Source organism: Petromyzon marinus, chromosome 2 (assembly GCF_048934315.1).
Source record: "Petromyzon marinus isolate PM22_M1 ecotype Great Lakes invasive population chromosome 2, UKy_Petmar_22M1.pri1.0, whole genome shotgun sequence".
NCBI classification, from domain to species: domain Eukaryota; kingdom Metazoa; phylum Chordata; class Hyperoartia; order Petromyzontiformes; family Petromyzontidae; genus Petromyzon; species Petromyzon marinus.
In genome coordinates, this window is record NC_133668.1 from 13031657 (window position 1) to 13045644 (window position 13988).

General features: G+C 46.4%; 1 protein-coding gene across 8 annotated transcripts in view; it reads right to left on the reverse strand.

The window, feature by feature from the left end:
- Nucleotides 1–13988, reverse strand: part of LOC116947012 (partitioning defective 3 homolog) — a 221214-nt gene that overhangs the window by 13953 nt on the left and 193273 nt on the right. For 7 of the 8 annotated variants that reach the window (XM_076070123.1, XM_076070112.1, XM_076070108.1 and 4 more), the window contains one exon: nt 9630–9780. In XM_076070123.1, the coding sequence (XP_075926238.1) occupies nt 9630–9780 (151 nt within the window). Of the gene's footprint in view, nt 1–8281; nt 9357–9629; nt 9781–13988 lie in introns of all 8 variants that reach the window. The other variant, XR_012945462.1, reaches the window with a different exon arrangement.

Genomic DNA, 13988 nt, shown 5'->3' on the forward strand with positions numbered 1-13988 from the left:
TTCCCTCATCAAAACACTACACCATAGGGCCCATTGCATCTCCGACCAGCACCACCTATCCAGTGAACTGGAGCACGTACGCCAAGCCCTCAAGATGAATGGATATTCGGACTGCACAATCTGCAAAGCTGTATCCCCAACCATGGGTAGAGAACCATCTGAGGACCCAATCAAAACGATCACCTTGCCATACATAGCAGGGGTTACCAAAAATATTTCCAAAATCTTGAACAAACGTAAGATTCAGGTTCGATTCAACACAGTACACAAAATCCGTCACCTGATCGCATCTGTGAAAGATGTGATTCCTGACATGTAATACCCTGGTGTCTACACACTAAGTTGTGTCTGCGGTAGCAGTTACATTGGGGAAACGAAACGACATGTCTCGGACAGTGTTTGCGAACACAAGGCAGATTTGAAACACGCAAGAACCAATACCTCTGCCATGGCTGATCACTGCTTGAACGCGGTGGGCTCACACGACATTGTTTTTTCCGAGACCAAGGTACTCTGCAAACCTTCGGGCTACCATCAAAGATTCGTTCATAAAGCCATCCAGATGTATAAACACAGACACAATTTAAACCAAGAAGATGGGTACAAACTAAGCAATCATTGGAAGGACGTTATTAACCAGTTTAGGTCATAACTGGCGGTGATGTTCCTTTCCTACCTGGCTATGTAAGCAGTTATTTGCGACTCTCTGAGTTACATTCACTAACACAGCCACAGTCGTTTGCTTGCTCCGATTTAGCTGTGGTTCTTTCCGAGATTTTTCCAATCTTACATTTACATGCAGTCTCGATGTGACGGCGCGCTGCAAGCCGATCTTACATTTACATGCAGTCCTCGATGTGAAGGCGCGTTACGAGCTTACATTGACATGCTAATCACATCTACACAGTACATTTGCATGCAAATTTCTCTGATCTTACATTTACATGCAGTCCTCGATGTGAAGGCGCGCTGCGAGCTAACATTGACATGCTAATCACATCTACACAGTACATTTGCATGCAAATTTCTCACTTTAACATCACTAGCCCCCCCCCCCACTTCGTTTATGACTCTGGGGCTACGCCCATCTCTAACCTTCAAAAGCAGCCTGCAGCATCAGCAACTTCCCTCCTCTTTCTTCCGCCTGATGACGATTGCTTTCGTTGTGATCGAAACGTCGTGATTTATTTTATTTTTCTACCTACGTAACTTTACCGAAAGAACCAAAGAGTATGGATTCCTGCAGTCACGAAAGCTTCAAATCAAGAAAGTAATACATAAATAATTAGGTTTCTGTTTTAAGCTGCATTGTTTTCTGCTACGCCTGCAGGAATTTGCATTCAGGGCTTAAAGAAGCTGTGTTTCCACCCTTTCCAACAGCACCACTTATGATGAGTTCATCCACATACTTGGCTGAATAAGAGAAGGTATACATTTCCATTACATGAGAGAATAACGTGATTATACTCCAGCTAATTTATTTTGAATTAGCGGCACTGCCCTGCCTGACGAGATGGAGCACGCTGCGTAATGGCTTTGCCGTCCCCAGCCGGTAGCGATGCAGTGCTGCTTTTACACAGCAGCATGTTGGTGCGGATGTCATTCTGCACCCACAGTTAGCTGTCAATCATCCACAATAACGAGGGTGGGGGGGGGGGGACAGAGGTCGTTCTGGATAAAACAATAAATGGAGTAAAGATGGAAAAATGTGTTGTCTGCATTTGTATCGTTTTGTGGCGACGTGTTTGCGGTCGCGAGTCACTGTCCCTTGACGAGTAAGGGACAGCTTACTGAATAAGTGAGCGCGCACATTACATGTCATGATGGAGCACTTATAATCCACAACGCCTATGAGCTGCCCACAGATAATCGAGAGTTAACTGTGCTTGCGTTGCTGAAGCACTCCCAATTCGCGCATGAGCATGAGTGTCAAAAGCAGCAGCGGCTTGACGCAAAGCCAAGTGCTAAATTGTACAAATGTGCGCATAGCTCAAGGTATGGTGCAGAGTTACAGCGAAGGGGGTAGTAGGGGTGAAGATATTCATATTCAATTGAAGTCACTTATTTATCATCAAGCGAGCGACAGAGGAAATCCAAACATTCCCACTCTAATAATTTGTTTTACAAAAAACTGTTTGAAAGTTGTTTTCATATTTGATGTTTTTGGCTCTCTTTATTACTTAGTCTTTGAAATGATGGCACAAAACCCTTATACGCCACTCTGCAGTTGGAATTAATTTTGCAATTAGCTTCGGAATTTTCATGTCGCACATCAGAATTGGTATCAGTGCATGGAAATGATTTGCCAGTCCCATGCACGCTAGCTCAGTTTGCTGCGGGGAAGGGCTGTTGTTAAGGCTCTCGCATGAGTGTGTGCGCGACAAAATTTACAGGGAATTACGCTAATCCGGGCAAATTAAAACAAAAATCATGGTAAGACAGCCGCTGATTACAATAAGACTTTAATTTGGTTCCCAGCGACGTAACGAGCGGGCCGCTACAGCCAATCTCGCGTCTCACCTGCCCAGTGATTGGTCACGCTCGCTACAACTTATTTATTTAACGAGAGCCTTAACAACAGCCATAACCCGCAGCACCAGGTACACTTTATTCCGTGTCTCCACCGCCACCCAACCCCCTCCAATGTTTAATTCTTTCAAATCTACATCTCGTTGGCTTTCAATTTGCACCACACGCGATAAAGATGTCTTAATGTCTCTGGATGTCTCAAAGACGTACACTGAAGGAAAACCCGCACTTCTGAATTATCACAGTTGGCTACGAACGGTGTGAAAAAAGTTCACCATACATACATGTATGTTCCACTAGACTTGTTCGAGGACTGCTAGTGGTGGGATAAAGTGTGGGTACCCCAGTGCATCCAACCCCTGATGACCAATTTGCAATCAGATTACCCGGAATGCACCCAATCTCGTCAGATCTCAGCAGCTAAAGAGGTTTAATCCTGGCTAGTACTTGGATAGGGGACTGCCTGGAAATACCTAGTTGTTGTAGGCTTGGTCTGCGAGGTGGATATGAGATGTCAGTATAGCAATGGATTCTTGAATCTATCGGGGAGCGGAGTTAGCGATACCCTCTCATATACCTGAGTTTTCTCCAGGTACTCCAGGTTTCCTCCTCACATGCAAAATACTCCTTGAAAGCAATTGGCCAAACATAACATTGCATGATCCCCTTAAAAAATAACTTGATATTCAGTGAAGCTTTTCTGCATAAATTAAGGACATTCCTGTAAATAATCAATCATTCGCCTCTGCTGTATATAGGGCCAATCTTTATATACATTTAAAACCAGTGTGTGAAATACATGTCATCAGGATATCAATTTCCCTATTATTGGTCCAGCGGTGGACATCATTTCATATGAGAAGCTTCAGCAGTCAATGGCGGAATGATGTTATTTGGAACATATTCTTGGTTCTTTCGGTAAAATCACGTAAATAGAAAACAAAATTTTAAAAAAATTAAAGTAAAATAAAAAGTAAATAAAAATGTAAAATAATAACCATAAGAAAATAATAATAAATTGACAAATAATAAAAGCAAAAAACGCAATGAAAATAGTAAAATAAAATTAAATATAATAATGAATTGGAAAATAATTTAAGCAAAAAACCCACGACGTTTCGATCTTCATCAGGTGGAGAGAAAAGAGGGGGCAAGCCTCCCAAATGTAGCTGCTTGTAAGGGTTCCAAAGCGAGTGGGCGGGAGAAAGAGCTACGCAAGCAACACGAGCTGCACAAGCAGCGCGCTAATGCAGGAGCAAAACAAAGGGGGAGTTGGGCGGAGGTGAGCTTGTGCAGCGCAAACAGCATAGGCGGGGACAGCCAGTCAGCCAGCGTTAATGTAGGAGCAGAAAATGGGGGGGGGAGGAAGGGGGCAGAGACAGGGGGAGAGAGAGGGGGTGGGGCAGAGATGGGGAGGGGGGGGTAGCGATGGAGGGGGGGGTAGGCATTGCACCTCGCGACACCCATCCACACTGCTGACGGTAGAGGTTGACAAGAAAACACAAATCAAGTCACGACCCAAAGTGGTTGATGACACCTTTACAATGATTGCTGAGTTTAAAACCGTCGTCTCGGTTGAAATTGTGTCTGTGTCTGGATATATGGATGGCTTCGTGAACGAATCTTTGTTGACAGCAGTCGGCTTGAAAAGTACCATCATCTTAGAGAAATCAATATCATGTGAGCCAGCCGCATTAAAGTAATGATCAGCCACGGCAGAAGTATTGGTCATGCCGTGTTTCAGATCTGCCTTATGTTCACGAACACGGTCCGAGACTTGTCGTTTGGGTTCCTCAATGTAATGGCTGCCACAGATACAGCTTAGTTTGTAGACGCCGGGATACTGCATGTCAGGAATCTTGTTCTTCACAGATGGGATCAGGTCACGAATTTTGTGCACTGTGTTAAATCGGACCTGGATCTTGTGTTCAAGATTTTGGAAATATTTTTTGGCTATCCATGCTATGTAAGGTAAGGTGATGGTTTTGATTGGATCTTCAAATGGTTCTCTTCCTCACGGTTGGGGTGATGGCTTTGCGGATTGTGTAGTCAGAATATCTTTTCGCCTTCTGCAACCCTCCCTGCAGGGTCATTTCCTCTCTGCCACATGAATAAGCGCGTGGGAGCGAGCACGAGTCTGGGAGCGCTCACGCTTTTTCCCCCATACAAGGCACGCGTGCCAGATTCAGAATCCATTCCTCTTAAACCACACGTCTGTCGGCTTCCTTAAAATACATTCTTGTGCTTGCAATGTCTGTGGTTTCCTCTATATATAAAAAAAATATTATGCATTTACATTTCTGACATTCAACTAAACTGGGAATACATTTTGTATTTCAGGATATTTTTTCTGGTTCGAGGAGCATGACTATCTCTGCTTTATAAGTTACTAGCGGTAAGTACCCGGCATTGCCCAGGCGAAAAAGGCAGACACACACATCGACTGACACACACTTTCTATGTACATGAGTTTAGTGGAAGAAGCAAGGAACAAAAATAGAATTTGTCCGTACACAACCATTATGATTGTAATATTAGCAAGGTGATTATTGAAAAAATAGATTTCTATGAAGGTGATGTGACAACAAAAAAATTAATACAGAGCAAGTTAATAATCAAATAATACTTGTGAGGACACAAACGTAAATATGTGAAGATTTTGAAGGTGATGATAAAAATACCAGGTTTCTGTGTACAAGAATTGAGCGAAAGCATGGAATGCAAAAATTAGTTGTCTGCACACAAACATTATTAATCTAGATTTGAAGCTTTCGTGACTGCAAGGATTCATACTCTTTGGTTTTTTTCGGTAAAGTCACGTAGGTAAAATAAAAAAATGAAAACAACTAAATTAAATCACGAAGTTTCGGAGGCAACACAAGCTTCCATCTTCAGGTGCAACAGTCACAGCAAAATAGCTGTTTCAAGTGAAGAGCTCTGAGACACCCGAGATTATATACAGGTTAAGGGGGGGGGGGAGGAGCCAGGAAGCGACGTGGGTGGGGAGGGGAGGGCTAAGTTAAGCCGCCTTTTGTTATGCTGCAGGGAATTCGGGGGAAGCGGTGGTGCACTGCACGAAAGCGAGATTCCTACTTGAAGCCTGATTCCCACCACCACCCGGCTCAAAATAATTATCTCATCAAAACATTATACCATAGGGCTCATTGCATTTCTGACCAACACCACCTGACCAGTGAATTAAAACATGTACATCTGGCCCTCACGATGAACGGATACTCTGACCATACTATCCGCCAAGCTGTTTTTTTCCCACCATACAAAAACAACCACCTGATACTCTGATCAAAATCATCACACTGCCATACATAGCAGGCGTTACCAAAAAGATTTCCAAAATTCTAAACAAACCCAAGATCCAGGTCCGGTTCAATACAGTAGACAAAATCCGTGATCTGATCCCATCCGTAAAGGATGTAATTCCTGACTTACAGTACCCCGGTGTTTACAAATTGAGTTGTACCTGTGGTGACTGCTATATCAAGGAGACGAAACGACATATTTCTGACCGAATTCGCGAGCACAAATCAAAGATTTGTCCATGAAGCCATCCAGATATACAAACATAGACAACTTCAACCGAGAGGATGGTTTTAAATTGAGCAACCATTGGAAAGATGTCATCAACCAAGTCAAACTTTAGCTGCCTTATAATTGTAAAGCCATTTCCATTTCTACCAGTGGTTGTACTTGCTTTCGTGCAGTGCACCACCGCTTCCCCCGAACCCCCTGCAGCATAACAAAAGGCGGCTTAACTAAGCTCCCCCCTCCCCACCCACGTCCCTTCCTGGCTCCTCCCCCACCCTTAACTTAGCCCCTCCCCTCCCCACCCACGTCCCTTCCTGGCTCCTCCCTCCCCCTTAACCTGTATATAATCTCGGGTGTCTCAGAGCTCTTCACTTGATACAGCTATTTTGCTGTGACTGTTCCACCTGAAGACGGAAGCTTGTGTTGCCTCCGAAACGTTGTGATTTAATTTAGTTGTTTTCATTTATTTTATTTTACCTACATGACTTTACCGAAACAAACAAAGAGTATTATTAATCTACATTGATTGTGTCTTTCGGTAAAGTGATGCAGATAGAAAAATAATTAAAAGTGTAAAAAAGTGTGACAATACCATGCAATAAGAAGACCCGCCATTCGGCACGAAGCGGTGGTGACATCACCACGACGCTTGTACAAGGCTATGTGCACCTTGAGGGCATGTGGAGTGTAGAACGGCCGCTGGCAGGAGGTCACGGGGCAGACCCAGGTGGCACAGGTCGACTGACTGAGATGACTGGCTGATGCACCACCTGTGCTCCCTACTATGCCAAGTTGCTGTGCTTTAGCCACCCGGCGCTCCGCTCGTTGTTGTGAGCATCGCTCCTTTGCCCTCCGTTGTTTTTGGAGGGCGACTGCCTCCAACTGGCCAGTAGCGTCCTTCATGATCCTCCTCCACAGAGGCCGATGTTGAGACTGCTGGTACCAGTCATCAGCAAGTCCACTCAGCTCCACGTCCTCCTGTACCACATCACTCCATCTCCTCTCCAGCCCGTACCGTGCCTGTTTAGCCCCCTTGATCCGACCGAACAAAAGCTGTTTAGGCATGCGGTGACTGGGCATGCGGGCTACATGACCCAGCGCGCAGCCTTGCCTGCCGGAGGAGCTCACCGATGGGACTTTGTCCAGATATTTGAAGGATTTGTGAGCTCCTCACACAATTCAGCGTGGTTAAACCAAGGATGGATCGTAGGCAGGCCAGCCTAAATGTTTCAAACCAGCAAAGATGTTTCATTAGGGGGGTCCACGTTTCACAAGCGTAGAGAAGGGAGGGAATGATCGTGGCCGAGAAGACCTGAAGCTTCGTGCGGAGCGATAGACCAGGTAGCTTCTCCACACAGTGTTACGCAACCGATGAAAAGATGATGCCGCTCGACTGATTCGGAGTGAGACCTCTGCTGTTAAACGGGAGCCGGTCATGAGCACACTGGCCAGGTATGGCAAACTCTCCACTCTTTCCACAAGCGGCCCATCAGCAATTGGGAGTTGTGGGGGTGGAGTGTCCGATGGTACAAAATACCCAGGCAGGTACTTAGTTTTGGTGGGGCTGATGGCAAGGCCCCACCTCTTAGAGGCAAGCTCCAGGTTCAGCAGCAGTGCCTCCAACTTGTCGTTTGAGTGAGCAGCAATTACCAGATCATGGGCATACATACATGGTTTAGCAAAAGGAATCCATCCCTTGACTGCACCTGGGCATCGATCAGCCTCCCATTGTATCTGTAGCTGATTGAAGGCTTCACAAAGGACGTGGTAAAATAGATGTGAAATAATGTGGGAGCCAGAGGACATCCCTGTCGCACGCGAAGGTGTAGAGGGAATGGTTGCGACTCGCGGCCATGTAGTTTTACCCGGGCAGCAAAGAATATGAAATAATGCAGTCACGAAAGGTGTAAGTGAAGATAAGTAATGTAAGAATAGTAAGGTGATATGTAAAAAAATAGGTGTATTTGAACGTGAGTTGACACAATAAGAAAGAAGATATGTTAACGTGAGTTCACACAAGAATAAAGATGATATTTGAACATTGGTTGACAGAATAAAAAAGATTAAAGTAATGGGCAAGTTACGAACAAAATATATGTAGTGAGCACAGAAACAAAAATAATATCATATTTCCAAGGTGATGAATAAAACAACAGTTTTGTACGTACGTGATTGTAGCATAAGAAGCAAGGAAATGTGTACTTACCATAGGCTTGGTGAGGCCTAGTCCCGTGCGGAGCCCCCGTCCTGGCCTACATTGTCGAGGCAGGGGAGGTAGCACGTTGGCAGGCTGGGGGCTGGGCTGCTACACCCACACCCATCCCCCCGCCCGTGCAAGAATAATGGTATCTAAGCACTATAATATTATTATCTACGGATTCTGTAGTATTAACTGGACGCATCGTGTTGGGGGGGGGGGGGGCGAAGAGGACATGAAGAAATATCCGCAGCATTATGTGTGTATGTATTGCATGTAAAACGCGTAAAAGAAAATGGTCCCCCATCAGCTCGACCAAATGTGCAATAAGTAAATAATTAAAATAAGAATAGCACAAATGTGTTAATTAAACTACTTTAAAGTTTACGGATGAGAAAACGGAATAGCCTATTCCCACCGCGGGGCTTAGGGTGTGCTGGCTGGCAATTTTTTTTCGACGTAAAGCCCACCGTTCAAGAGCCAGTGTGCATGCATGTGTGAGCTGCGGACAGTGAGGTCATGTCAGGGCGAACAGGTGCAGAGAGAGCGACCAGAGAGAGGCGACCAATTAAGATGCATAGTGGTGATTGGCTGGCTGCAAATGCAAACACGGTGTAGGCATCTTCGCAGGCGGGAGATGGAGGCGATAAGCGGGGCGGAGATGCCGTGTGAGCGACGGCTCAACGAGGGCCACCTGAGGTCTCTTAATGAATGAGGGGATATAAGCTGATGTGCGGGGAAACGCGGTTGAGTTGGTTGGAATGAAGACAGAAGATTATTACAAGAGAAGTCTGGGACCCTGCTCTCCACACCTCGTCCTCTCCAGTGGTGTTGGTTGATCCCCTACTGGAGGCACGGGTGAGGTTGGAGAAGTGATGGTAGACAGGCTAGAAGTAGAGAGGCTAGCGGAATCTTAAGTGCGAGTGTGATAAGGCTAGCAGTAGAGAAGCTAGCAGAGTGTATAGCAAGAGGCTAGCTAGCAGAGTGCAAATCGCAGGCTAGCGGAGCGAGAGAGAGAGCGAGCGGAGCGTAGCAGGCGAGCAGTACAAGAGGAAGAGTTGCGACGGAGATACGTGCAGGAGTTCTGTACGAATAAAGTGACACAGGAGAAAAAAGTTGTCCGTGTGAAATAACACCACTATATATATACACAAACACACATTAAGAGCCTCATATACAGTCCAGTAATTATCTATTTAGATTTCTGCCAACAAAAAAACGTATTGGAAGATTATCGCACATAATCCTACATTAAAGTTGCTCAGACCCAATATGTAAATCAAGCAGAAGAAAGCAGGGGCCACAGTCAAATTCTACCACCCATCTGAGAGCTGAGAGGAAGTCCCCTTATACATACCCAGGGCTGCTCGAAGTTGTACGTTTTACGCCTCTCCTCGATCCCGTCCCGGCATGATGCCCCGACTCCTCCACCTCCGCCTGCCCTCGCCTCCCTGCGCCGCATCTGGAACTCTTGGAACAGCTGACTTATTCGGTCCTGGTGGAACGTCCTGGAGAGGGGAGAGGGAGAAGAGGAGAGGAAAAAAAGAGAGAGCACCAGGGTAAGGGAGGAGTGATATGTAAGGGTTAGCATAACGATCAGGTGTGCATGTGGTAATGGATGATTGCAAATAAACGCACGCATGGATGCCTTAATCCGGACCAGCTGAGATCTCCACGGCATATACGCAGCCCATATTGGAGTCATATGAACAGGAAACATGGCTGTGAGTGCCTGGATACAAACAATGGGAGTATAACAGAAGCTGTTGGAGAAAAAAAAATAAGAATCTGGAAGGCGATAAATAAAGTTAGAATTCAAGATGTTCCGGTAAGTCAAAATAAATAAAAAGAACAGAGCATATATAACATGGACGTACTGTATATTTCGATACGTCCTTAAAAAAAGTTGTAATTTACAGCCCTTTGTCAATCCACTCCTGGATTAAGTTCTCCTCACGCTATGTCACAATTAAGGGGGTTGTTTGACCATATTTCACCATGCTGGTCAGTGTCGTTTGGTGAAATGGGGGTTGGGGGAGGGGGGCAACACGAAGTTCAAAACAATGTTAGTCGTGGGCTAGGAATGTCACTGGGATGGCAAGGTCGACAGCACCAGTGCTCAGACCACTGTGCCTTCGCTCCAACCCACGATACGTATACCTGTGTAATGAAACATAGCTACAAGCGAATTTCACCAAATGGCATGAGCGACCTGTGCTTGCATTAAATTAAGCGAGATGCTTCACAATAAAGACGGACGTGCGTGCAAGCCAAAGGTTCAACCTTTACGACTGCGGCTCTGCGTTTCATTTATACATCATTAAGGTAACTTTTTTTACGCTACTGTATAAATTACGTGCGAGTGTGTGCATATATGTGCAACATTGTGCGCACGAGCACATTAAAGCGATTTATTTTGGCTCCAAACACACGCACAAAAAACACGTAGAACAAGTGTTATTTCTGGAACAGACAACCAGGGTAAATTCATGAATTGGTGCCACTGGGCTAACTCGTGGAATGGAAGCGAGATTGAATCTACAGCCCTTTGTAAATCCACTGCCGATGAAGGCCTCCCCAGGCTGTATCGGTTGATGGAGTTATTTAACCATAGTTCACCAATGTGGGTTAGACTAATTTCTTTAAAACTATTTTTTGTATTTAGTTTGTTGTCCTTCCCCCGCACCTCCGATTGTCACAGTTGGCTACGTGCGGTGCAAAAGAAGTTAAACATACATACAGACCAATTCGCCACTGAATTTACGGGGCTCATAGAGCAGTGCCAATACTCACTGTGCCACTGTTCATGGAGTCGGAGAAATAAAAAAGAAAGAAGCGTGAAAGATTGGGCATGCGCATGGCAAATAATTAAATATATATTTTTGAAACTGGAAGTCATTGAGAAGAGGAGACCACGAAGATTTACGGGCAGCTCCTCGGGATGGCGACAGAGAACACAGTTAAAGCAAAACCCAGGAGGTAACGGATACCTTGTATCACCAGGAATGACACGCGAGCTGCCTTAATCAGCTCATGGTCTGATCAGGAGCCGTCACGGGGATATTGGATACATGTGCAGGAAGTGGAACATAAAAGGGAGATGAAAGAGAGCAAGGGAAAGAAATAGCGAGCGAGTGTGTGTAAGAGAGAAAATATTGCCCAAGGCCAAGGCCGGCATGTGGATGGTGTTACACGGGAAGTCTTCCCAGATACACCGGAATTCCCATATTCTACAGGAACATTGCCCAGGGGAGGAATAAAAGAGGCCATATATCCAGGATTTTTATATTCCCACAAAGTCGCACATCTTCCCCCTCCGCAAACACAACACCAACCCCTCATGGCTGTGATGAGCCCCACTTCCTGCCACCGGCCTCTCGCACACAGTATCCATCCATCAATCGGGGTGCCCAACACAGGATTTCGAACAAATGGACAAATAAACATGCACACACATTCATATAAAAATACGCGTATGATTATGTACGTTAACACACGTGCGGTGGTGGGCTGTGGAATCATAGTGTTTCGTGAAAACTGAACTCGATGCCCGGCCATTGGCCACATCAGTGGCAAATATTCGAACCAGCTCTGGACCTCTCCTAGGTCAATTCAATATTAAATGTACGGTGCGTTAACATTGGCACGAGGAAGACAAAGGCAGCCGGGCGTTGTGCTTGCCACACACCACCTCCTCTCATTTGCTGTACCAGCCAGTATACAATTCTCACGAACAGCACTTTCTCACATGCACTCCCATTCTCAGTTGCAGTAGCCTGTCTGCACTTGTGCAAACAAGCACACACGAATGCATGCGTGCTCTAACTGGATGAATTATCTGCAGCCTGGACACGAATGTGCGGAGGCTCAGGGGGGGTATAGGGAGAGTGCAAATGTGGAGTGTGGAGAGGGTGGTCGGTGAAGAGGTCATGCCATCGGTGGGAACACAACTTGGCTCAGGTCGGTTCTGTTTGGGCATGTTTAGGCACCAGCACAACTCTGATCCAGGAATGGGTCAGATGTCACTTGCCACCAATGTTCCCCTTGACTAATAGGACCAAAGATACAGGTCTCCTATTAAGCCATATACACTCTTAGCAGGTACCATTTTAAGTACCTATTAAGGCTGGCAAAAAACATACTGGGGTGATGTAATTATATAATAATTCCCTTCATTGAAGAAAGTCTCACCAAGTCTTCAGGCTCGTTTTCAATACGGTCCTATATTCAAATGTTTTGTCAATTATATTAACAATCATGTGGCCATCATCATGTTCGGCTGCTGCTGTCAGCTCACTGATGATATTCTCACACCCTGCACCAGGTATCTATTTAAGGCTGAGTAGACCAAGGGATTGATCTCGGGGTCAACTCAGGGGAGGCCCAGAACATATTCAGGCGCCACTGGCCACTGATGTTAGCCAACTCAAGTTTATTGAGTTTGGAGTGCAGCTCCCTAACCACTGCACCACTGTTCTGCACTAAGTAGAAAGGCAAAAATCCCCAGTATAGACTTTAACAGACTGTTAGGACAAGTGCTGTTCGCGAGCACCTATGAAGGCCGGCACAGTGCTTGAGGGGGTGGGTGGCCAGCACCACGGCTAGCCGCCTTTGTCTCCCTGGTGGCGATGTTTACACATCGCACCAGGTACTCATTTGAGGCTGAGTTGAGGCGGAGTCCGTGTGTGCACTCAGTACAAAGACAAAGATCCCCCGTATAGCCTTAGCAGACTGTAGGGGCAAGTGCTGTTAGCGAGCAGCACCTATGAGGGCCAGAACGGTACACAGGTCGGTGGGTGGCCAGCACCACGCCCGACCGCCTTTGTCTCCCCAGTGGTGATGTTAACACACCACACCAGGTACTCATTTGAGGTTGAGTCGACCTAGGGGAGGCCCAGGACCTCCCCTAGGTCGGTTCAGATCATCGTCACTGAAGTTGGCCATGAGCGGGAATCGAACCCGGGTCGCCGGGTTCATAGCGCAGCATAGCGCTAACCGCTAAACTACCGCTCACCACTCAGTACACACACTAACGCACGTGCACACACGCACGTCCACACACACGCACGATTGAGGATACGAGAAAAAATGCTGGCGGCAGTGGCTCATGGGCGCCTCTTCTCGCTCATATACGAGGGTGGGGCCAGGGTCCAGGGGTCATGGATGTGCCATCTCGCCAGGGGCCGTCACGCTGCCACTTCAAAACGAGAGACCTCGCGCTTTTCCTGCCCGCGCTGTTACAGGCGCTTCCTTTGCTGCAACGTTGGCAGTGCATGAGGAACTGAGCCGGAGAGTTATGGCGCAGCACCATCCCAGAATGGGCAGCTTGGGGCTTCCCGTCCCCGCTGTTTTTTCGTGACACCTCTCACCTGCATCGGCGCCCGCCCACCCGCTGCCTCGTCCTGCCCTCTCCCTCTCTTGCCTACCCTGCCGCTAAACCCGTCACCCCCATCGCTCAACGGAGGTGACATTTACTCATGGCTGAGGTCTTAAAAATAGAGATGAGCTGAGAAATCAGGTGTCTGCGTTGGCTCAGGTGCTTAAGGTTAAATGCCCGTGTAATAGCAGCCGTGTTCAACACGTTAAAAAACACTGGATTATCTGGATTTCCACCAAAATGTCAATCAAATGCATTCCGATAATTGAATGCAAAAGCACGTGCTTTTGTTTCACGTGACAATATTCAATATTGTTAGCTCTCTACAAGGAGTTGAAA